Below are 26223 nucleotides of genomic sequence, written 5' to 3'. Positions count from 1 at the left end.
TCTGGTGCTCTGTTTGAGCTAAGTGAAGGTCATCTTATCATATCTCTAAACACTGTTGGGCGCTGAAACTGACTCCAATAATAAATCCAAGGGCACATTTGATAAAAGTGTTGCTAGTACCACAGAAGAGCTGCACTGCTTGTTTTTGAACAGAAACCTGGCTTGATTTTGAAGTTTCAGCTTTCTAATCAGGTCATCAGAAGGACTTTTTTAATATGAGCCTCAAACGTTTCATATAAGCATATAAACATTATGAGTTGGGCACATCAGAACAAACGTTTGGTGACACTTTTTTCCCTCCAGTCACTAAATCACTTTAAAGTAACAGAGTGCAACAGGATTAAAAGAGTTTAACTAACACTTTTATTTTATTTTGTATTAATTTGAAGAATGTGTCTGATTGCTCCCCATATATCTTGATGTGGTCTCTCCTGTCATGTTATACTTTTCTTTAGACTTTAGCCAAATGGATTTTTTTAATGGATTTTTCCACACATAAAACCAGACCGTCACATTCAGTCACACCGAGCCATGTATATAAGAAAAAAAAACTATGAAAATGCTGCGTCATCAAATGACAAAGGAAACGGGAGGAAATCATTGGTTGCTTTTGTCGCTATACTTTAAGGAGGGAAGACATAGGGGGAAAATACTTGTTTGGAAGAAGTTTCTTCTTAACAGCCGAATCGATCTGTCAGCTTTCATTCTTCTACAGATCTTATACTGTGTTGTCAAGATAGCGGAAGTCAGGCACAAAGGGGAGTTTGAAAATTTGATTGATTGTCTGTCTTCCCTTGTGAGTAGTGAATTACCTCTGTTCACAAAATGAGCCCTCAGAAGTCATTTAGGCATCAATATGACTCCACTTAGCAGGCAGCATAGCAGGAAAATAATGGCTGTGTCAGTTTGACACTAACATAATTTTTATGCTCTACAACATTTGCGGTTTAATGTGAAGTGGTGAGGCTACAAACAGGTTGGTAAATAGAAACTCGCGAGCCTCACAAGCTTTTCCTCACCGTTGGGGTAACGTGTTCCAATTCAGAAATTAATTTCCTCTGGGAGCCGCACATTGAGCCAGGTGATATTATTAATCATGTAGTACCGTGTGTTGTATTGAAAGGTTGGTCAACAGCTTAACACTTTTACAGGCTGGATAATGTTACAGATCAACATTATGTTTCTGTTTACTTGCTTGAAAAGCTGCTGCCAGAGGAAGCGCTTGAACACAAGTGAGGTTTCTAAGTTGAAGGAAAGCACACAAAAACCTAACAGGAGCTATTTGTCAGTTGCAGACATGGTCAGACTGCCAGGCAGGCAAATGGCGGGCAGCAGGGATGCTGGTCAATAATTTATTTTTTGGGTTTCGGCCTTTTATATGTTGAATGTTGAACTTGAATACTTACTTTTTTTTTCTTCTTTTTTTTAACTTTTTATTTTATTTATTTGAACAACTCACCTGTCCATTACGCATACAGTTTCTTCAGAATAACAGAATACAAAGAGAGTCACAAACTCAAGACAGTGAAATTAGAAAGAAAAAGAAACAAACAAATATATATATGTATAAAAATATAAATACATATAGAATAATAATTAGAAAAATAAGATAAAGTAAAACAAAAGAAAAAAAGGAAACATGCCTGTGGCGTCAAACATTTCCATCGTTCATTTCACTTTTTTTTTTTTTGTATGCCCATCTCCATTCAGTTCAGTCTTTTTTTTCCCCCTTCCGTTGTACGTCAACCATTTTCCCCAGTCCTTCAAAAAGCGTTCTTCCTTTAATTTCAGTTTATATGTAAGGTTCTCCATCTCCATAATGTCCTCCACAATTGCTACTCACTGCTGCTTTCCTGGTGTTTCTGTCTCAAGCCAGTTTTTGGTGATGGCCTTCTTTGCTGCCAAAAGAAGAATCTTAGCCAGGTAATGATCCTTTACATCTACAGTACCTTCCAAGTACCCTAGATACAAAATAAGGCAGGTTCTAGGAATTATATAACCTAATACATCACAGAGAGCCGAGTGAATTTTAACCCAGAAAGTGTGAATTTTTCTGCATTTCCAGAAAATGTGTGTATGGTCTGGTTCATCCCATCCACACAGCCTCCAACATTGTTGTTGTGTATTGGTTTGTTTATTTTTAATCTTAGGTGTAATAAAATAGCGAATTTGATTTTTCCAGATGAATTCTCTCCACCTCAATGAGTGAGTTGTATTCTTATGTTCTTTCCATGTTTCATACCACACCCTCTCAGTGATTTCTTCACTCAGCTCTCTTTCCCATTTTACTTTAACATATACAGTTGATTCCTGTCTTGATTCCATCAAACATTTGTATAGGGTAGACACTGTTTTTGGAATAACACTTTTATATGCCAGTATAATTATTTTTATAATAGGATGGATTTTGTCTTCCTCTATTTTTATGTTTTTATTAAAGTAATCTCTCACCTGTAAGTATCTGTAGAAATCCTTGTTTTTTAAGTTGTATTCCCGTTTTAATTCTTCAAAACTTTTAATTTCTCCTTTTTTGATTAATAAACAAATTGCTGTGATTCCCTTTTCATCCCAATTTTTAAAACCAAGATCCAATTTTCCTGGTCTAAATTCTTCATCGAAGGCTATCCATTTTAGCAAACCAAGCTCTTTGCCAATCCTGAACTCCTTTACTGTATCATACCAGACATTTAATGTAAAGGATATTATCGGGTTCCTATCTTGGTCTTTAGTTACGTATTCAGGGATCTTTTTCATACCCATGTTTGTTTGAATTGGGACATTGAGTGTGGAGAGCTCCACATCCTTCCAGCGAGCCCCATAATCATATGTTATCTGGCGTATCTGTGCAGCACGAAAATATTCTTTTAAATTAGGAAGCGACATTCCTCCTTTCTCCTTAGTAAGCTGTAAAGTAGTGTATCGTACCCTTGGCCGCTTGCCTTCCCAGACAAATCTAGATATATACTTATCCCATTCTGAGAATTGGGTTTGAGGTATGCTTATCGGAAGAGAGAGGAATAAATATAGCAATCGTGGTAAGATATTCATCTTTATCACATTTATCCTGTCACTAAATCCTAACAGATATGTATTCCACCTTTCCATATCCTGCCTTATCCTGTTATTTATATGTCCATAGTTACTTTGATATAGTTTGGCATAGTTTTTGGTTATATTTATACCTAAATATTTAAGGGTTTTTGCCTCCCACTTTATTTCCCATTCCTTAAAATTTTGAGTTGGTATACACCTGTCAGTTAACCTATTGCCAAAAGGACCAAGGTCATCATGACCAGCTGCACTGATACACAGAAGGCAGATCTGTTAGTGGCTGTTCTTACATTTTTGTTGAATCTAAAAAGCAACAATAAACTGTTCTTCTGTGAACTTTTCCATTAGGACTGACCTCTGTTGTCTGTACTGGAAAGCTATAAACTAACCAGACGCTACCGCTCCTGTGACATTTCAATCTCTGACATTTGAAGATAACGATTTTCTTTATTATATTCTTCAGACCATCCTGCGGTCAACAGTTAATGGTCAGGTGATGAGCAAATTTGGAGGCCTTCTCTCACCACAGCAGCAGTGATTCATCATCACATTTTTGGGTCCTTAAGGTCTATCGAGGTTATTTATAGGAAGCAGAAATACCTGTACCAAATTTTATGACAATCCATCCAGGGGTAACTGAGATATTTCTGAGAGGATTCAATGTGGTGGTTTTAAGAATCTGCCAGTCTATTTTCAGGACAAAACAACTTTAGGCCTGATTATTTATTTACAGTTAGTCGTAGACTGCACATCAGGAGCACTGGTGGCCTGATAGTTATTTTAGCCCTGCTGTGAACTGTCAGCTTGTTCAGTGACATTGTAGCAAGCAGTATTGAGTTGACAGACCTCTCAGGGGTGACGGATGTGTGGAGACTGTTTGCTCTTCTGTGTGAGCAAACAGCCTCTTCGCAGCCTCTTTCTCTGTTACTCTCTCTGGGAAAGACAGTCAACATGCACCCACTATATAGATAGATGATCCATAAAACAAGAAAAAGTACATTTGGAGGAGAAATGCACCAGTCAGAGACCAGGTCAGTCAAGAACACCTTAGCTACTAGCTAGTTAATTTGTTGTACAGCTGTTATACATTCATGGTTATAGACTCTCTTCACCCCTGTAAACCTATATGTTCATTTGCTATTGAAACATGAATTTCACTAAGCATTACTGATCAACTGATATAGCATTAATATTATGAAAAGGAATTCTTTAGGTTAAGATGATTCTGTAGTGAATCTCCGAAAACCAGTGTTGAGTTTGTCGGGTGACAAAGAAATGCTTTACTGTAATCACATGACATTTATCAGTAACACAGTAATGTAACGCGTTACTGTACTAAATTCAGTTGCAGTTACAGTTATGTCATTACAAAGGTTCTTCAGTTATCTGAATGCCAGGCAGATCGGTGTTAAAATTATTTTTATTTTGACTGCACAAAAGGACAAGAACATGACGGCAAACTGCATCCAGGACAGAAACAACTGCATTATAATGCTAACAGAACCTCCACTCTTAACAGATACCTACATGCTAATGTAAAGCTGACCCGAGCCCAGCAGCCAAAGTATGAACTTCAGCAGGTAACACCAGCAGTGATGTGACGCTCACTAAGATAGGGATTTGTGTGGAACTGTATCCACAGGTTCATATTCTTAACTGGTAATTATGTGACAATATGTTTCAGGCCATTTTATGGAGTAACAAGAAAGTAATGTAACAATAATGTAACAAATAAATAATAATTAAATACGTAACATACTGCATTGCATTTAGGAAAGGTAATAATCAATGTGATAGAACTTTTTAATCTAACACTGCTAATAACTGTAAAGAAGCCATAGGGTTAGATTATAAAATTGAGTGGCCTGGGATGATATCAAATTCCCAAGTTATTGTTTCAGTCGGCCCTGGGCTAACCATGCCGGAAGATCAAATCTTTTTTAAAAGGGAGACGTGATCTTATAAAATGAAAATACCAGAAAAATACTACAATATCCAGAATGTTAAATATGTATGTATGTTAAAGATTTAATATGTGTTCAATACTTAAGGGGCAAAAAAACAAAACCAAAACCTTTTCAGCATTTTTTTTTTCTTGCTTGTCCTCTAATCTTACCTGCAGGTAATCATTTTTACTAATTTTGCTAAGTTACTCACAACACAAGCCAATAACCTGTTCTTCATTTGTTTAATGACCAAAGAAAACAATGTTTCCAGAAGCTGTGCGGTACATTACAGCAACATCTCTACAGTATAGAGCAATGCATGGCTGGCACCAACAACATGATTAGAATCAAGGTTTTATTTACATTACTACCTCTGTTCAAAAGTTAGAATTAATCTCACTGCAGGCAGGATTCTTCAAAACCCTGAGAAATTCTGAAATCATTTGTCTGTTTCACTACAATCATTTCTTTAAACAAAGCGGCTCACATGTACATCTAAAGCTGAACATATTTCATCTCACAAGACAGTTCAAGCTGAACCCAAGCAGAATATATTTTTAAACCAGACAGACATAAAAAGTGTCAATGTCATGAGAATGTGTGCAAAACATTGCTGTGCAAAGGAAAGAATTAAAAAAATAATACCATGAAAAGTTTTCCATCAGTTAACCTCAGATAAACAGAAAAAGTTTAAAATACAAGTCTTTACGCTTCTTTTTATATAGGATGGCTCAGTGTCTTCTGTCTCTACATAATCCAAGATTTCACGATGATTTCGTGACGTTGGAGCTCTGCGGGCTCTGTGCTGCAGGATTTCTTGTTTTTCTTGTCAGTGAAGACCCGCTGAAAACCTTTCAGGCCTCTGCCTGCATGTTTGAAGCTGTCAAGGCTGCACAATGATGGTGTGGTATAAGTAATGAAAATTTTATTAATGACTTTTGCCTTAATGGCTATACATACATGTGGAGGATTTTTAAAGAGCAATATGCAGCCATTCGGCAGAACTCGAACATGTTAAGATGTGTTTTAGAGCAGTGCTCACGTAAATAAATGGCCTCACAATGCACTCCATGCCATACCCTTTTTTTCTGTTCTAATTAGTGGGTGACACTTTCTTTAGTTGGCTGCTTTTTGTACAATTTGAATTGCAAATGGAGGACTAATTACTTGCTGCTAAAACAGTGCAGCTCAAATTGTTTCAACAAAACTCAAAGTGCTTTTTTTTTAGCACGAGTACAAACATTTTGACACACGGCTGCAAGATGCATGTTCTGCTGTGTTCTACTCTATTCTTGCAAGTATGTAATTAGCATCTACTAATGACCAGTATAATGTAAGGTTACATTATCTATAGCTGCATTAAGGTGGCCATGTAGTTCAACCTATGTTAGAAAAATCTTCCTGCATGTTTTTTTCCCCCTAATTAACAGCTTTACAGATTTATTAACTATGATAGGCTGCATTTCTATTGCCAGACAGCTGCTCTGTCATCAGCTTCTCCTTCAGAGTGCACTCTCACAATGGAGCAGGTCGTCTCCGCCGTCTGTCTGACAAGATCGTGCAAGGGTGTTTTTTTTTTCTGAGAAGATGTAACAACTGATACCACTAACGAAAAAAGTAGATGCAGTGGGCGAAATGTGGATGTGTGCTTGTATTTGCCTGTGTGCATGCGTGCATGTTTCTATAGTGTTTGTGAATGCACAATTAAGTAAGGTGCGAATGTTTGTGCATGGGACACAAAAGCAAAGTAAACACTGTCTACACTTCACTGACTACAACCCCCGGTTTAGCCATCACACCACTCATCATACTGCCAGCAACGGAAACGATTCAGCTGGATTCAGTTGTTTTTAAACGAACAAAAAAGCACAGCTTTAACTTCTGTTGCCTCAAGAAACGATCTGATTCCCTTTTATTTTCACTTATAATACCATGGACGTATGTAGTAACCTGTAGTGAAGTATATAAAATTGATGAATCTTTGTGTGAGTCATGTGGATCTGGATCCACATGACTCACAAACTCACAAAACTGAACAGAAGTGAGATAAACTCATAATTTTTAAACAAACAGTTTGATATTTGAGGAGTTTTGCATATTTGCTGTCTTGCTTAGAGATTGATAAGAACCTTAACATGGCTGTATGATAAGAGAGCTGGTGAAAGCTGACAAATTTGGCGTTACAGTGGTCAGTGTACCGGTATGAGGCATTCAAGGCTGTTTGTTTAAACAGTGTTGTCAAATGTGTAATAACAAGTATACCTCGCTACGTGAAATTTGTGAGTCGCCCCTCATTTCTTTATATTTTGCTCCCAAGGATTCAAGCATGAAAAAGCCACCTAACTCACTATTGTGTTAACACATAACAGATATTTTAGTAAAGAATCCATTTAAAATGTGTATATTTAGGCACTTTGCTAGTACCTGTAGCAAAAACAGATTGTTCTCATTTCTTTAGTTGAATCTATGAAGAATGCTAATGATAACACAGGTTCACAGGCATAAAATAGTCTTTTTTGCACCAACGAGGCAATTTCCAAAGAACTATTAGCTGAAAACCTGCCATATCTTGGCATAGTGTTTGGTGTGTTCTAAAAACTGTGAGTTAGGGCTAGTGGAGAAGAAAATAAAAAATTGCAGACCTGAAAAAAAGTAGAGTCCTATCATGTTCTAAGAAATGACCTGACAGAGGACCTTAAAGAGATGCATCTGACCCTTAAGTTGACCCATCTACTGCTCACTGAAGCCTCATTAGAAATGGTCTGAGTGGAAGGGAAGCTGTCAAGAAACCATTACCAAAGTGTGTCTACAACCATCTGTAAAACATGGTGGAGACTTGGTGTGGTGCTACATTTCAGTCAGGGGTGTCGGGGATCTTTTCAAAATTGATGGAATTATTAACAAAGAAAAGTATTATCAGATATTAATCCACTATAAAGTAACATCTGACTGAAAACAGCTTCATTTTTCATCATGACAATGATCCCAAACACACTGCCAATGCATTCAAAGCACACCTCGATAGAAAAACACACAATGAAATACCATCAGTCATGGATTGGCCTCCCCAGAGCCTGGACATCAACACCACTGAAACAGCACGAGATCATTTTGACAGAAAATGGAACAAAAGGCAGCGAACATCCAAAGAAGAGCTTTGAATGTCCTTTGAGAAGCCAGGAGAAGTATTCCTGAAGATTGCTTAAAGAAATTATAAGAACGCTCACCTTTTAAACATTTACACAGTGTCACAGTGTTCGCTGTTCTTCGGAGTGACGCATACTCAAAGTGTTAAATTATTCTCTTTTTCTCCAACAAAGACGTAAATGTCAACCACAGAAAAACTAGCAAAAAAACAAACAAAAATAAAACAAGCCAACTGCCATTTAGTCAAGAGTGTTAAATTCAAATATACATTCAGTGTTGTTTCATTTCATATGATATCTATAATCATCATCTGTCCTCGGTCCAGTTTATTCTAGAGCTGCAGACCTCATCAGATCAAACAGGGATTAAATGTCCTGCCTGCAGCTTTCAGGCCAAACTCTCCTCTTTTGTCATCTGGTGTGTTCAGCTTTGTGTTATTCAGACCTGGTGTTTGGCAGACATGTGCCAGCATTGCCAGCCTTGGCAGTTGGAACAGGTAACATATTGTGCCAAATACTGTTAGTGCCCATCTTTTTTATGTGTCTGAGTTTCCTCACATCATTTCATTAGTTATATTCACTGATATAAATACATCCCAGCTGCCAAACAGTGTCTCTTTCAGATCAGTTGCTCTTTGAGGACGTTTACACACAATTAGTGTTATTTTTTTCATGGTTCACATTAGAAAACTGGCTGTATCCTTCTTATGTTAAATGATCGGGATCAGTTCACCGCGTTATTATTGTTGCCTTCCTCCGCAGCAACAAACTTAATCTCAGCATTGGCAGTCCTGGAAGCCATGCTGCTGTCTCTGACCTTGTGCTTGAACAGGAAGGGAAAAGTTTTCCTGAAAGACTTTTGGAAACTAGCTCCCATAAAGCCATAAACTATGGGGTTGACAGAGGAGTTGGCGTAGGACATGCAGTTGGCCCACGTCTTGATCTTGTATGTGGCGTAGTTAGGCTGGTAGTTAGGATAGAAAGACTGGAAGAGGACAAAGATCTGGATGGGCCCCCAGCAGATGGCAAAGAGAAGCACAATCACTACCACCATCTTGGAAACTTTGCTTCGGATGCTGATTGTTCTCTCAGACAGGAGATTCACCTGAAGAGACAAAACAAGGAACCCTCTTTGTAATGTTTTTGACAATATTTAGAATATGTAACAGTGTTACCAGAGTGATAACAGTCAATCAAAACAGAAAGTTATCAAAAGAAGGAACTAAAGGACACAGAAACGCTCCTTCGGGTAGCTACAGAATCTCTTATTCGAGTAAATAAGAATGTAACGTCCTCGGGACCAAGAAGAACCATCAGTGGTTTCCAGGTGATTGCACTTTTTTGCACTTGGTGACTCGGTGAGTAAGTGAGGTTGAGCATGCAACACACAAAGTACTGGGCAACCACTACACTGAGGTTTGTTCCTGTTAAAAGGGAGTTTGTCATTCCCACTGTCGCCAAGTACTTGCTCATAGGGGATCAGTTAAAATTAAACTGAATCATTGTAATTGGAGACTCAACTTGTTCGGTTGCCAGTTTATTGTATCCTGGTTATATTCGATTCATTCTAAAGACAAAACTGACCAGCAGCAACTACATCAATGTTTCTGTGGACATTTCTTCATTTCTGTTTCAAATCTGTGACGTTCTGGCTGGACACTGAATATAAGCAGTGAATGAGATTTTCTCTTTATTGTGATTTTCTGTCTACATAGACTGCATCAGATTTGCAACAGAGTTCCACAGGTTAGCGGTTTTCACAGATTTCACAGAGTTAATTGGTGTATTATCGCAGATAGATTGCATGTAATTGCCAGCTTGACCCCTTTCAGTGTCTTAGTAAGTCAGTTCTATCTTGTTGTGGTTTTATTTCATGTATTCATGCACCAAAGTTGCTTTAGAGACAGCAACTGACTAAGAGTGGTTGCAGACCTTTGTCGTGCTGGGTCACCAACCACTACTTTTCCTAGTGTGACTGTATTAAAGACTTTATTTCCCCTTGAGGTTGTCAATGCATTGCAACCTATTTATCCATTGATATTAGAGGATATTTGTTTCACTCTCTTTCCTATATTGGTATAAATTATTGCTCAGGGCATTAGTGCTTAAAAAAAATCACTACCACACTGAGTGGGAATGTTTGGCAACATAATTGCCCATAATTGTTTTCTACTTTATCCTGTCGCACTTTCAATATAGCACCTGTAGTGATGAACATTACTCCCACTCTGTCCACAGCAGGTCTACCTGCTCATGTTCCCAAAATGTAGTGAAGTGTAAGATCTCTTTGTGTTGACACAAAGGCAATAATTTGTCTTCCTGTAACACTCGTGTGCAGAAGTTGGCAGGTATAATGCACTTGCTCTTTTTTATGAATAGGTTCCACATTGAAAAAGAAAGCCACAATAAAAAATTATAAAATGAAGAAAATTATAAAATAAAGAGTTGACTGCAGCCACTTTAAAGAAGTTTTAAAACACATTTTCAAAGACGGGGACATGAAGAGAAGAGAGGAGAAGAGAAGAGAAGAGAGATTTTAAACTTTTAATTGGCTGAAAATTAGCAGCAGCTGGTGACAATAATATCTCTGTGCATTAGTGGCTGTGTTTGTGAGGCACTTGTGAAGCCCAGGCCGATATAACACCTGCCCTTACCTGGTAATTATTGTCTACAGGTTCTACAGTGGGCTGGCCAACCCTCTTAACCATCAGAGTGTAGCAGAAAGAGATAGTGAGCACAGGCAGCAGGTAGGCAGCAATGAACTGGTACAGGATGAAAGCCCTCTCATGCGTCTTAGAGGGAAATCTCTCCATGCAGTATTGCCTCGGGCCGTACCAGTAGCCCTCCTCTATACGCTGGTACATTAAAATTGGTGTAGAGAGGATGAAAGAACCTGAAGAGGAGAAACATGGTTAGGTGAAATGATGGCATTTTAAATTTTATACACATACGCAACTATTTTTAACGAGTCAGTCGATAATGACGTACCGATCCAAATGCAAATGCTGACAATCATGGCTACTTTGGGGGTTCGGTGCCGAAGAGATTTCAGGGGGTAGACTGTCACATAACAGCGGTCTCCACTCATGGCAGTCAGGGTGATGCAGGTGGCTTGCACCGTCACCTAACAAATGAAGACGATGCTCATTTCATTTACATGTAAACTCAAAGTGCTTAACATAAATGACAAATACATGAAAAGATAATAGAATTAAAGATAAATTATGAAGCTGTCTTATTCAAATTAGTTTGTGTGAGCAAAAACGGTTCTTCTCCAAAAAGAAAAAAACTTTTCTTCCTTTTGGAGAAGAAAAGTGATCGTGCAGAGATTATTTTTATTATTTTATGAAATAATCAAATATTACTCAGAGGATGGGATAATCTGGGGTCACCTGACCATGAAACAGCTTGTGAGTCAATTTTCCAATTAATTTTGACCCACTGAAAATGGGGGCTATGAATACAAAGGGATGTATATCTTAAACTGTTAATACTTTTCTTAAATCCCTTGAATGAAAGCTGAAAGTCTGCACTTCAGCTGTGGTGTATAGATGTGAAATTACAAAATGTGTCATTGTCCAAATAATAATGGACGTGATTCTAGGTACATAAGCTATTGTGCTTTAGGAAAGGAGAAGAAATATTATTTATGACTCTCAGATGTTTAACAATACAGCTGTGAACCAAGAAAATTGAAAAGCAGAAATATATTAAATAAAGTCTATTTAGCTTGGCTAACAAAAATAATAGCTTTAGACAGCTGAGTCCTCATTCTGCTCCATCTGTGCTTTATAATGTTACATCACCCACAAGAAAGAAGAAAAACAACTAAATAGTGAGTAAGCATACAAAGGGAAAACAGACTAGCAAACAAAACTGGGATAAATGACCGAAAAATAAATTCAAATGTAATCTTTCTAGTCTACTTTCATAGAAGATATCCCCACAAGCACCACAGATAAATCCATAACACAGCTATGTGTTCAGTGGAAAGACTCAAATTTAAAACTAGCTTAAAATTAAAAGAAATGATCATGTTTGGCATTATTTCATATTGCACATTTGTGGAAAAGTTGCAGAAATATGTAGAGCGTGTTCCAAAAGAGTATCCCTTGATGTAAGTTAGGCAGTGGTGGTGTCTCAAAGAAAGATGCCATGGTCTGGTTGGTCAAACTGAATAGGAGGAGAAGAAATTGGCTTAACACTGGATCCATAAACCAAACAGAGACATTAAAATGCCAACGCACCTGAAATATATTCATTTTAAACAGTCAAACATACACATTGCCACGGCCTCAAGGACCTCTAGGATGTTGTTGTTGTTTTTTGCTGTTTCACTCTTTCTCGCCAGGGTGGAGTCAGACTATGCTCCCCACCTCTGTCCTCGCCTACTCAGCTCTACTCACCTGTCACCCATCTGCTGTGATCCCTCACCTGCCAATCATCACAGATTATTACCCTCAGTGGAGTCTGCTTCCTTGCTGAATCGTTGTGCTAACTTGTGTCAGTGTAGACCCTGCTTGGCTAGTGAGTTCCTTGTGTTTCCTAGTGCTTCTCCCTAATCTGTTCTTTTTGTGCAGTCTTCCCTATCCCTACCTGCTTCTCCTGCCCTGTGGACCCTGAGTGGGTGTGAGTGAGTGTGAGTGAACTTTCTTGGATTGGATTTGGAGGTTTTGTGACTCATGGACTGTGTGAAGAGGAGTGTGAAGGTTTCCCTGCCCTGGACATTCTCCCCTTAGATTCCCTGGAGCCGCCTTCCCCTGTTGCTGTATATATTTCACCTGGTGTGCATCTGTAAATAAACCCCTTTCACTTTTCACCAGTTTTGAGTCCTGCACCTAACTAACTTTGACACAAATGTGTTTCTTACAAGAGCTCTTACAGTTTGCTGACAAGCTATTAGAGGAAGCGCTTTTCTTATAGTGTCTTGCAAACTTGTTTTTTGTTGTTGTTTTTTTTGCTTTATATTTTAATCGCTGCTCTCTAGAAAGCAGACGTTCAAGCAGCTTTTTTGTCCTTTATTTCAGACTCCCTCTCCAGTTTTTACTAATGGGCTTGCATGCTTTTAAGCTGCAGATCATTCAGAATGGTAAAGAGCGAGGGATAGAACCGGAGAGGACGCGTACAGAGGAAGTGCAGAGGTGGCAGCATTTGTGATGAGTGTTTTTCATTAGCATATGAAGCAATCATCCAACTTCATTTTTAATGGAGTTCAATGATGCTTGATTCAATTAAACTTGAGCTAATCAGAAGAATTGTAATTGAAGACCAAATATAGAATTTTACTCGTACATTAAAGTTTGACAAATTTTCCATCTTACACAAAATTTTAAATGACTGCATTTAATCATTACTTATTATTAACCTCTGGCTCTCATCCTCAGTGTGCTTATTATCCTGTCTTCCTCCCCTCACTAACAACCAGTTGCAGCAGATGGCTGCACCTCCCTGAGCCTGGTCCCGTCGTAGGCTTCTTCCTGTTAAAAGGGAGTTTTTCCTTCCCACTGTTACCAAGTGCTTGCTCACAGGGGGGCATTTGTATTTGATTTCTTTGGGGGAGGTTCTCTGTGTAATTGACGTTCTTGCAACATAAAGCACATTGAGAAATGAAGTGAATTGAATCGAATCAATATTTCCACTAGGACTTATAGTGGTGTTCTAGAGTAAAAAAAAAAAAAGAGCCTCAAACAGATGCTTTTCTTGTTTCATATGCAACTGTGCATTGATGTTCAATGGAGCAGGATGACACAGAAAGCAAGCCTAACACTTTCTACCATCTTTGTTCCTTTTGGATACATCACCTCTGTGGGTCTTAGTGGGTTGTATGTAGGCAAACTAATCCATTTTTGTTTTGAAATATGTGGAGCAGGGTGAAAAATGAGGGGTATGAAGTTCCCTCTATGCTCTTTTACAAATAGGATCTAATTTTGTCCCTCTTTTGTCTATGTGTCTGCCTGTTTCTCTCGCCACCTCTCATCTGCGACTACGAAGCCAGCTCACATTACCCTCCAGAGGTTTTGTGCACCAGGACCACAGGATTTCAAAAGATATGGTGAGAGAGAGAGAGAGAAAGGGGTCATCATAAGTTCAGTGTTGAGGCGGCTGAGGAAATGGATTTCCTATGTTTTGTTTTTTAAGATGTCTGGTATATTAGTAGCTCATAATTTCTATTCTACTGTAGTTTTATTTCTTTTTAATGACGGAAGAAAATGAGGGAGGGATAAATAATAAGAATCTGTTTTCTTTAAGCTTCCTAATCTTATTTATTCAGTTTAAACATGGTAATTAAAATCATAGGGCTACACGGGGGATATTCTCCTAACATTCAGCCATAAGCTTCAGATAAAGCTGTTTACATCAGTGTCTTAAAGTATTTGAGATCTGCAGTCTAATATTTATATATAAGATACATTTAAAGGGACAGTTTACTTTTATTCATCTGAAAAAAAATCATCAATACCAGTCCATTTTGTGATTTTAGCTTCTCAAATATCCATCTGTCCATCAGCTGGGTCCTGTGCAAAATAGAAATAGACCAAGAGGCAGTTCCACGCCCTTGAGAGCTCACCAGTTCATCTCAGGGTTCTCAAGCACACACTCTCATATCCACACCTCAGTCAGTTTAGAAACACCCAGAAGTTAATGTGCATGCCTTTGGGCTGTGGGAGGAAACCAGCTTACCCAGAGGGAAACCCCTGCAGACAAATGGGGAATCCCACAGAGAAACGCCCAGCCAACAAGGAGGTTTGAACCCAAGTGCTAACCACTGCACCGCTGTACCTCCCAACAGCAGTTTTCAGTATTTTTTTTAATCTCCTCCAGATTTAAAACGCATAAAACTTCTGAAGATCACATACAGCTTGGACTTTAAAAGGTTTGAAAACTTTCATTAATACATGATTCAAGAAAATAACAGGCAGATTAAATGTTGACTAAAGTCTGTGAAGAGCTAAAAGTTTCCTGCAGAGATCTTTGATTTAACGTAATCAATGCTCCTCTCAGACTAATCTTCAGCCTGGTAATAACTGGACATGAAAATACATCTGCTAATTAGACTGGAAAGATGAAGGAGCAGTATCCCACCCTAGCAATGTAATCTTGCTTCCTTAATTTAGTTTCAAACAGCACAACAGGGCAGGAACCTTTGATGAAGTGTGATGGTATTTTTACACAAACTTTCTCCTAAGTGGGCAATAACACATCTAATTTGTGGTTTGAAATTGGTGAATGTGAGTGTGAATGGTTGTCTGTAACTCCATCTTAGCCCTTTGTGAGACTGGTGGCCTGTCCAGTGTGTACGCTGCCTATCACCTTATGGCAGCTGGGATCAGCTCCAGGCTCCTGAATTGGATAAGCGAAAGAAAATGGATGGCCGGTTGGATGGAATTGGTATTGACCAGTAATCCTATAAAGCCCTTAGACATTCCCTGCTATTCTACAATATAACTGTACTATCTGTCATCACGATCCTTTAACAGAGGCTGGATGTAAACACAGCAGGAATGCATCACCCACTGTTACCCATCAACTGTTTTTTTCATTAAACTGTGGAAATTTTAAGACACTAATAACACTAACAGCTCTTATTTCTTGGAGAAATTTGAGAGATTAAAGCAAAGAGAGTGGCCACTTCTCTTATCTCGTCACCTAATTACCTTTCTCCCTTGTATGCAATAATAAATGATGGTAGGCTAGCATAATAGAAACTGACTTGAAGGTTTGAGATGAGAAAATGGTTGTCTGATAAGAGAGGAAAACGAGACAGACAGTCTTGTTTGACAGACGCTTTCTGCTTTCAGAATAAAAAGCTTGGTCTTAGTCATCAAGACACGCTCACAGACCACGTAGTCTGATTGCTCACATCCATTAATCAAATCATGCCTATGTTTTTCTTGAGGTTTTTTTTTTTTGAGGCTGACATCTAAAAATTTTAAAGTGTTTCTTTTTTTTAAGTTTGACAGAATATCCCCTGCATGTCGAATGAGATGAAATTTAATCAAATTGCCGCACGAAATAGAAAGCTAAATACATTTGCTGCATACTTTATCAGCCTCTAATATTAAAGATTAAAATGTTGGGGAAAGTGATTTTGCTTGTAATGACAAAGTGCTTATTAACTGAACAGGAGCTGTGGGTCTCTCTGAGTGACTGTATCTGGTTCGCGGTTGACTTTGTCATTAGAGTAGTCAGAGAACTGGTTATTAGTGCAAGGCTGAGTTTAATTAAAGCGTCTGCTCGTTGTCAGACACTATGCATTTAATGTTGTTTTTAACATCTTTTCTCCGTGAATAAGCCGGGCGATGCTAAAATACCTTGGACAGCTTCCCCTCGTGATGCACTTGTACAAGGAAAGAAAAAAACATGGACGTAATTGGCGCATTCAAAAAGTTCCACAAAAAAAGAGAAACATTATCTAAAATTGGCCATTATTCCTCTTGAGTCATCTCTTTGTGTAGCTCTGCATCACTCACTGTGCTCCAGCTGTTTTTAGATCCTATCCCCTGTAGCTCTTCAATATAAGCCCTGTGGACCTGATTCACTTCATTTAACTCGACTTTTATTCTAACCCTACTTTCCCACATCTCTCAGTTTGTTGATTTGTGCTGGATATACACCGATCAGGCACAACATTATGATTACCTGCCAAAATAGCCTTGGCTAATCAAAGCAGGGATTCCAATAGAGCCCTGAAGGTGCGCTGTGGTATCTGGGATCAAGATGTTACTAACAGATCCTTTAAGTCCTGTAAGCTGAGAGGTGGGGGCTCCACGGATCAGATTTGTTTGTCCAGGTGGTACATATCAAAGTAACATCCACATAGATGGCAGAACCCAAAGTTTCCAGTAGATCATTACATAAAGCATCGCACCGCCTCCACTGGCTGCTTCTCATAGTGCATCCTGGTGTCAGGTGTTCCCCTGATGGATGTGCAGCCGGCCATCCACGTGAGGTAAAACAAAATGTGATTCATCAGACCGGGCTACCTTCTTCCATTGCTTCGTGGTCCAGTTCTGATGCTCACGTGCTCATTGTTGGCACTTTTGGCAGTGGATGGTGATCCGTTTGGGCACCCTGACTGGTCTTTGGCTGAGCTCCATACACAATCAACTGCAAGGCACTGACATTGTTCTATCAGAGCCAGCATCATCTTTTACAGCCATCTGAGCTGCAGTAGCATCTGTTCGATCGGACCACACGGGTCAGCCTTCTCTCCCCACGTGCATCAGTGAGTTTTTGCTGCCCTGTCACTGGTTCACCATGGCTCCTTCCTTTACCACATTTGATAGATGTTGACCTCTGCAGATCAAGAACACCCCACAACAGCTGCAGTTTTTGAAGATGCTCTGACGTCCTGCCATCATAATTTCGCCCTTGTCAGACTCAATGTTTAAAATCCTCATTCCCATTTTTCCTGCCTCTAACATTCTTCCTGCTTCGATGTATCATGTGTCAGTATATCGAGTTAGATATTTTCCTCGGGGGAGGGTTTTGAGTAAACTAGAATTAAAAGAGAACAATTATCAACTGCATGGAAATATGACTCCAAACAAAAAGTATTTCTGTCTGGTGAGTGCATAACTAGACACTTGATATGATAATGGTGTTTGTAGCTATTTGCACTGCTACTAAGTGGCAGGATAGTTTAGTAATATTCTCCAACACTGAATTCACAGGTTGTTTTCACACAGTTTCCATCAGTGACTATGTGCCAATAACAGATAAGTTCAAAATCTTGCAGATGACACTTCCAAGTTAAGGATTGTTGTGCTATTCCATCCACATTTCCAAATTTAGAGCAACAATTTATAGTGCAGCTGAAGCCATGACAGGCAGCTTTTGTCGTACTGTCTACAGGTCGTTTTCCTTTTTGTTTTGTTAGGTGGTTTGTCTGCTGCACAGGCTTTTAGTTGTGGTTTGTTCCATGCATGAAAGGTGAAAATGGCTTTTTACCCAGTTTGCAGCTCCTCACCGTCAGTCAGTGCCTTTGATAATTCCAACCAACAGCAGCTGTGCAAACCTATTTTATTATGACACTCTGAATATTTGTTATACTTTTTTTGGCCTCTCACTAATCAAACAAAACAATTGAGAGGCATGATTGATTTAAGTGGCTGAAATCTGTTTTGAATTCCTGGATTAGATATTATAAATGGTTCCCACGAAAATAATGTTTTTTCATTGGCACACGGTGTTCAGTAGCCCCTTTAAATCTTGATTAATGTCTGGGTCTATGGAAGCATCGTATCACGTAACATCTTCATCTCCTTAACAGAAGATTCTGTTATTCTCTTTTGTGTCTCCTCCTTCTTGTGACTGATGCTGATTACTGTTATTATTCTCTGTCAGCTGTGTATGACACATCTTGACACGTTTGACTTTTAAAGCTGTAGAGTTCGACCTACTTTCATTGTCATTTTTGAAGAAACTCTAAATTCAACAATGGCTTATTTTGGATTAGCTTTCTTGAGAACTGTAATTTTATGAGGATGAACTGTGACCACCTTCACAGGATTATATAGATTGATTTTTCTGTGACAACGCCGAGCTGGCTCACTGTTCTCATGGGAGTGGGAGTGTTAAAGCCCTGAATGCTGTTACTGTGAGAAAGTTAAAGAATCCAAGATCATTTTAAGGGAAGTGTTGAAAATATAATATTCACATGAAAGCACATTTCTGAGCTGAGAAACAGAATAGTTGAAGTGGTTCAAAAGATATTACCTGTTGCAGAAAGGCGACAAATTTGCACATGAAGTTGCCAAAGATCCATCCAGGGAGGGGGTAAAGGGTGGCCGTGAAGGGGACGCAGCACACCAAGAAGATGATGTCAGTGGCGGCCAGGTTTGCTGCACAGGGAGAAAAGATAACGCTGTATTTGATGAATGTTGTACAGTCTGCAGAACAGTGTTTAACTGAAAACGCTTGAAGCCAGTGGCATGGATTCTTCAACAATCCTGGAAAAAGCAGAAGGACTTCTAACTATCATCCCACCTTTCTTCTTTTGCATAACAAGTCTTTTTAAACCATCTGTGGGAAAATGGATATGGAGGCACGCAGTCCTGTTTGCAGTAACATCAACTACTAGGAACTAACAGCAGCGTTGTAAAGTTTAGTGCAATCTAATGCAAGTTTGCAGACTCGCAGGCGTGTACAGTCATGGCCATCCAAAAAGGAAAAGTTTTCATAGTCCTGTAAACATCCTGATAAAACTAAGTACATCCTTACTGCTTGCATAGGAATTAAGAGGATAAGCAGCAACCAGGTGCTGCTATTCAACACTCACTTGATTAAGTGATCATCAGGACGTGTGACAACCTCTATAAAAGCTGTGTGCCAATCTGAAGCGTCAGGCTGTGTTGCCAGGAGTGGGCACCACAGCAAACTCACCCCAAGGTCAGATTGCATAAGAAAACCCAAGAACTACATCTTGAACTCAGTTAGCATTTTAAATGTTAAAGTCCATGACAATACAATTAGAAAAATACTGCCTAGATTCGAGTTGTTTTGAAGGACTGCCAGATGAAAGCATCTTCTCTACAAAAAGTATCTGAAGAAACTACAAGACTTCTGGAATAACATCCTTTGGACAGACAACACCAAAGATGCACAGGGCCACATCTTCATGCATCAGCACAAATACCTTATTCCAATTATGAAGGATGGTGATTATATGGGCTTGTTTTGCAGCTGCGGGACCTGGGTACCTTGCAGTCATTGAGTCAGTCATGAACTCCTCTGTATGCCAAAGTATTCTAGAGTCAAACACAAAGCCAACTGTCTGACAGCTAAAGCTTGGCTAAAATTTGGTCATGCAACAGGATCCACCACCATGAAATCATGAAATGCGGTGGAGGGGCTTTAAGAGAGCTGTGCATAAATAAATACATGCAAACCTCAATGAATTGAAGTAACGCTGCAAACATGAGTGAGCTAAAATTCCTCCACAATCATGTGAGAGATTTATAAAGAAAATTAATACTTCAATTTATTGCTACTAAAGGTGGTTCCACAGGTTACAAATATGGGGTGTGTTTAGTTTTTCACAGGACTCCACAGACTCCAGTGAAAACTTTCTTTTTCACATGACCGCATGAAAATACAGCTATTATAAAGGTTGTAGTGCTTTGAGTGAAGTGTTTAGTGTCCTCTTTGGGGTTTTGCTGTATTGAGTCGTTAAAAAATGTTCATTCTTGAACACTAGATCAGCTTAGCAAGTTTTCATAATCCAAAATAATCTTTATGTTGCACCGCGATTCAGCACGCAAATTTATTGACTTTCTGAAATAAGTCAGAATTTCTGGCTCATATAACAAACATATGCACTGACCTTAAAACACACGCCAGAAACAGGAAAATGCATAAAGCTTCCAATTTAAAGGTAAGAAATATAAAACTGGCACATTTTTTCAGGTACTGATAGTCTGCTTCAGAAGGAAAATGTATTTACATGATGATGCCTTTAGAAAATCAAGACTCAAGCTGTTACTTGACTGCCGGCAGGTCATACAGTACACCTACACACACACACACACCAAGCAGAAGTTGGAGCTTGGTTAAACCTTTATAGCCTGCTTCTGGTGTTGTCTTCATTTATTCATCATTCCAATATGCCACACACTACTTCCTTTTGTTTTAGTTGATCTAATCACAGTGTAGCTACTGAACCATTATGTCGAGAGGATAGGCAGATGGTGCAGGCCCTAATGAAATGTTGCTGAATATTAAGCTGTTTCCATGCTGCGGTTTTGAGGTATATTATCCAACATGAAATTCTCGTCATATCCACAATGCACTGTGCAAAGAGAGACGCAAATCATTTCTGCAGTAAATCACCGAACTGCAACATTTACGCAACAAATGAGCTCATTTCCGTGAATGCCTGTGACAAGCCATTTTTGAAATTATATTTTGTTTGTTTGTTCTGTGTGCTCATCCAGTAAATCAATCACCTTTGCATTTCTCTTCAAGCGACAGTAGACATCACAGCTCTAGCCGGCGTGCTGACTTAAACAGTAAAAGAATAATCACACAGGTTGCAAGTCTCGGTGCTTTAAGGACCAGACGAGGTAGCAGATCGGAGCATGATTGGACACTGATTTATGTTACTTTATTTCAGACATTGAAAATCTGTGCAACTCTCCATGTAAAATATTTATGCATGTGTCCATTGTGCCTGTCTGGCTCGTCTACAAAGGAGCATATCATTAGTGTCCCCTCACTGTAAAAGGATTTAGAGAGTTTTTGTAAAGTGGAGTGGACCAAACTCCCTCCTGAGATGTGTGCAAACCTGGTGACCAACTACAAGAAACGTGCTGTGGTTGTCAACGAGGGTTTCCCACCGAGTACTAAATCATGTTCTTCTTGGGGATCAGATACTTATTTCACTAAATGGCATGAAAATGAATGCATAACTTTTATGTAATGTGTGTTTTTCTTGACTTTTGGTTGATATTCTGTGTCTTTTGAAAATGAAGCTACCATAAAATTGAAGATGGTTCATTTTAAAGTTACACCTTCGGCAGGGGCTGAATTATTTCCCCCCTTCTTATCTTACTTTATGTGACATTTAAAATGAAATATTTACACCCATGTCCTTTGGGATAATCTGCTTGCCTGTCTGCCTCGTCCACTTAGAGTGCATCATTTGTGTCTCCTAGCTGTAAAGCTCCACACTTCCTCAGTCCCAGTGGAGCTTTTCTTTCACAGGCATTTCTGTATGATTTGTTTCATTCGCCACACAGTACCAAGCACTTACCCACTCACACACCCTCACCACTAATGATATCGAAAGCCACTGACTTTGTCTGCTTCATGATTAATTCATATTTTTGCAAAACAAGTACTTATATTCTGACTTTTTCCTCCATCTCACTCGTCTTGTCATGTCACTTCCGAGCTGTCTCAGGCAAAGTTAACTGTTACAATTGTGACCAACCACAATTAAACAATTAGCAGTACATAAATCATATGGTTTAAATGTCCACCGAAGCTCTGACTACACTGGAGACAGCAAACACGTAGTAAGAAATCCTTTTTTCTTTGATTCCTTTCATATGAATCCCCTGAGCATTATCTGCTAAGAAGAAAACCTTTTGCAAACACACACAGAAAAGGGAAGCAGATTTTAAGCTACGGGGTCTACTGAACCATGAAAACTGCTTGCTTGCAGAAATTAATAATTCCAACCTGTATGCAACGAGGATCCCAAAGCACTTCCAACATGATCATTATTATACCACTTTAATTAGATTTTTTTCTCATAATGTGGATGGTCTTAGAAATAATCTGCACTCAGTTGGGACTCAGGACATGTCTGAACACCTGCAGCTTCCATTAAAGTGTGTTTGTCTCATTTGTTTTCATAAGTACAGTTAATGCTGGCTTTAGTGTAAGTGCAAATGCCTGCTTGGCTGAGTTGACAAACCAGCAAAAAGAAATTTCACCAGTCAAGTCGCAGACTGTACTTGTGAAGAATGTGATTCAAATAAAAGGTTAACTTCACAAAAGAGCAGAGGTATTGAAGCAGATAAAAACATCAGCAGCATTGTTTAATTAAACATCCTTATGGACAGACTTAATCTGATGTATGACTCAAGCAGAAAACCATGCATATGTGGTTATCTTTGAAATCTTGCCCTGACATGATTTTCTTGCTGGTCATGTAGGGGTATTGCTGTCTGGGACATTTAAGCATCCAAGTCTTTCTTCTCAGCCATATTCACTGAGGTAGTGTCTCATTTCTCAAACTGCACGTCCTCAACTCCTCTCCTTGGGCGGTAGTCCCTCCCATCAGAGCTGAGAGTGGAGAAGGTGAGTAAACAGGCCTCGGAGCGATCACGTTCAAGCAACCTCAACTAAATAAGACATCTGGCACAGAGTAACAAGATATAACTTTTGAATCGCACTCACACAGGAAGGGTTTGATTATATTAAACAACAAAAACAATGCCTCCTCTCTCCTTTGTCCCCTGTATTTGTTTTTTTAAGGACTTAAAGCATCATTCAGCGTTTTGTGTTTGACTTCCGGGTCACAGGCAGGAGGACAGAGGAAGGTTTTGTTGTGTGATTGTGTCCCCTGCTCTCTCCCTGACTCAGATACAATCCCTTGTGTCCTGTGGAGCCAGTGTACAGCTGTCTCCACTTGGCAGTCAGCACTGGCTACTGCACTGAAGAGAGGACTTGGCTAGCCCAGTGCTGGACCAGCTTGGCAGTGTTATATCAGTGAGTGGTTCTGTTGTGTCTCTTGTTGAAAGGAGAGTGTACTTTACATTTAATGATCGCACTTGACTTTTTCCAACTTTCCAGATTTGCTGCTGACTTTCTTTTGTTTCAGACTTTTGGCACAGAGGATTCAGCATCTCTTTAATTTGAATGTTTTAATAACATTCGCCTTGTTTCCCTCCCAGACCCCCAGCCCTTTTTTGTGGAGTGCAGCATCCGCTGAATACTACCTGTTGCCATGACCTTGTCCTTCATAGAGTTTGAAATCTACCTTTAAATGCAAATTTGAAATGTAAAAAATGCTGGCAGAAGGAGGTAGGTGTGTTTCCATCTACATTTAGCCAGTTTTAAGTTGATGTCTCTTCAGGATAGATATTTTTGCTGTTAAATGAAACACGCTGAAATAAAAATGGAATTCATGATTTACTCTTTTGTATTGATGAATTTAATATCATGAATCCTTGGAGCTTTATTTGCAAATAACCTCTGCACATAGCGACAAATAACTGATGCATATTTCAAACCATGAACCACTGAGTGAGAAAAATATTTTTCTGGTGCAGATAAATTTTAGATTCCATGTTGCACTGGTCCCAAAACAGCAGATAATTATTTTTAAAAAATGTTTAATTTTCTCTTGTTTCAAAAAAGACATCTGCATTAAGTTAAATGACACGTTTGAGCACCTGGCATTGTCGTTAATAATTAAAGTGAAATCTTTAATCAGCACAGACATTTTTCCAATGAGCTGTGCACTCAAACTGTCAAATGCATATTCAGGGAAATTTGCACTTGGCTTTCTCGTGATCCCCACTTGAGCATGTGATGAAATTTTACAGGATGGACGAAAGAGATGTTTAATAACATAGCTGATGTTTATCTCCCTCCTGTCCATATGAGTCACATCTCCTATGCATCATTATCTTCTTCTAGTCTTTGTCCATTTACCAAGAATCATAAATACAAACTTGCACATGGAAGCTTACCTATGTAGAAGTTGGTTGCCGTCCTCATCTGTCTGTGTTTTGAAATGACATAAATGACCAGAGAGTTGCCCACCAGTCCGACCAGCATGATGAGAGAGAAGAACAGAGGGACCAGCCAGGCATCCGTGAAGAAAGGATGCTTGTCTCCTTCCTCCTCCTCCTCATCCTCGTGTCTTCCTAGAGAGAAGTTTGTTCCGGATCCATTGATCCAGACCTGCTCGGTGGAGTTCCACAGCTCCTCGGAGGAGTACATCGTGACAGGAGAGGGGGAATAATTGACGGACGGGAGCGGGTAAGTGAGCAGGTTGTATGAGGTCTAGAACCAATTTGAAGAGAGAGAGTGTGCAGTATGCGGTCCTCTCTGCCCTCAGGCAAAGAAAATGAGAGAAAAGCAAATAATAAGGAGGGGAAAAGTCTGGCAGGAAGACCGCATGAGAGAAAAGTTGAGCAGTGAAAGGTATATGGGGTGGCAGATTGTAGGAAAAACACCAGATACGAGATGAGGCAAAATAGAAGTGAATAGCAAGCAGTTTAATCAAAGTGAAAGGGTAGCAAGGTAAATTAAAAGGTGGAGGGATGCAATTCAGGAGAAAAGGGGGTCGGGCAAGATGGAAAAATACTTCTTAAGCTGCTCAAGTGTCGGACTCAAAGTAGGATAGAGAAATTATGTCAACAGGTCATAAAAAAATAGGAGGTGAGCAGGAGTGGATAAAGGGCTTCTTTTCTTTGAAGCTTGTTGGATGAAAACTGCCACTGCCAACACCGTTGAGCTTTAAAGCTTGCTGTTTTTCTGACTCGAGAGCTAAGCGCCCATTTCAATAGCCCTGGGAAATTATTAACAACCGAGGTTATGCTGACAGGCACACAGATGTCTTCTCCAAGCTCGGTCATCAAATACTCAGAAGCAAATCCAGTGTACTTGCAACTCCCTCTCCTTTTCTTTGAGTTGGTTTTCAGCTGATTTGTCCCCACTGTTCCACTTCTTTGTAGTAAGGTCCACAATTCAATCCATCACCTAACCTTCCATCCAGGGATTTTCCTTTAGAGGAAAGGATAGTAACTTGACTAAAAGATAAATACAGGCTAGTAAATGAGTTGATATTTGCTCTCTAACCCTGACAAAACTGTGTCTGACAAAATGGTTTGTTTTTTAATAAAAAGAACTGGGAACAAAAAAAACCTCATCTGCTGTGCATCCTCTAAGCAGAGCTGAGTTGAATAGAAATCATGCTTCGCGGAGACGGCAGCGAGCAGAGTGAACGAGGTGCTTGCAGCTTTATAGTATGAGCAAGAACGCACAGACGCAGTGGGAAGAGGAGATACACGCACACACACACTGAATCCGTGTCAGTGTGTTTGTGTGTGGGTTTCTACATGACTTTGGGATAAATAGCTGATGTAAGGGTCTCCTAGCAACGTTATCCCTAAATCTTTTAGTAACAATTGCCAAAAACAGCCTCCAACCGATTTCACCGTGCTCCACATGGAGTTACAATAAGATAGCATTTTAAAATACCTTTACAGAGGCAGACAGGAAACATCAAGAATATCACTGTTAAATTGAGAAAGCTGTCTATTTAAAAAAAAACAAACCTGCAAATATCAAAGAAGCCGTTTCTAAAGATATTGATGTTATATTTCTTAACCATGTGTTCTCTCCGAGGACCGTCTATGGTCAAAATCCCTTTTATTCCACACCAGAAAAATAAATTATCATCAGAAAGGATGAATCTGGAAATAATTTACAGATTTTCCCTCTCACTTAGCTACAATCTGGTTTTCCAAAGGTTTATTTTCAAATGTAAAACTGGGTCTTAAAACGTCATATTTGATATGAAAACCTTTTTTAATGTTAAATCCTAATGCAAGCAGTGT

General features: G+C 39.2%; 1 protein-coding gene and 1 long non-coding RNA gene across 2 annotated transcripts in view; one reads left to right on the top strand and one right to left on the bottom strand.

Moving 5' to 3' along the window:
* The window catches only part of LOC143413391 (uncharacterized), a 61663-nt gene extending 38038 nt beyond the window's left edge, over window positions 1-23625 (top strand). The window contains exons 3-4 of the long non-coding RNA XR_013094016.1: window positions 23237-23362; window positions 23548-23625. This is a non-coding gene — a long non-coding RNA (uncharacterized LOC143413391). The remainder of the gene's footprint in view (window positions 1-23236; window positions 23363-23547) is intronic.
* On the bottom strand, window positions 4580-25551 carry kiss1ra (KISS1 receptor a). The gene is made up of 5 exons (XM_004542895.3): window positions 24349-25551; window positions 18863-18987; window positions 11132-11267; window positions 10798-11036; window positions 4580-9248 (listed from the first exon to the last, which is right to left on the bottom strand). The coding sequence occupies exons 1-5, from the start codon at window positions 24599-24601 to the stop codon at window positions 8868-8870; spliced, it is 1134 nt and encodes a 377-aa protein (XP_004542952.1). The 5' UTR covers window positions 24602-25551; the 3' UTR covers window positions 4580-8867.
* Between the last annotated feature and the right edge of the window lie 672 nt (window positions 25552-26223).

This window comes from Maylandia zebra, linkage group LG18 (genome assembly GCF_041146795.1).
Source record: "Maylandia zebra isolate NMK-2024a linkage group LG18, Mzebra_GT3a, whole genome shotgun sequence".
Taxonomy (NCBI): Eukaryota; Metazoa; Chordata; class Actinopteri; order Cichliformes; family Cichlidae; genus Maylandia; species Maylandia zebra.
Note: the sequence above shows the minus strand (reverse complement) of the source record. Positions and strands in the feature narration are given on the sequence as shown.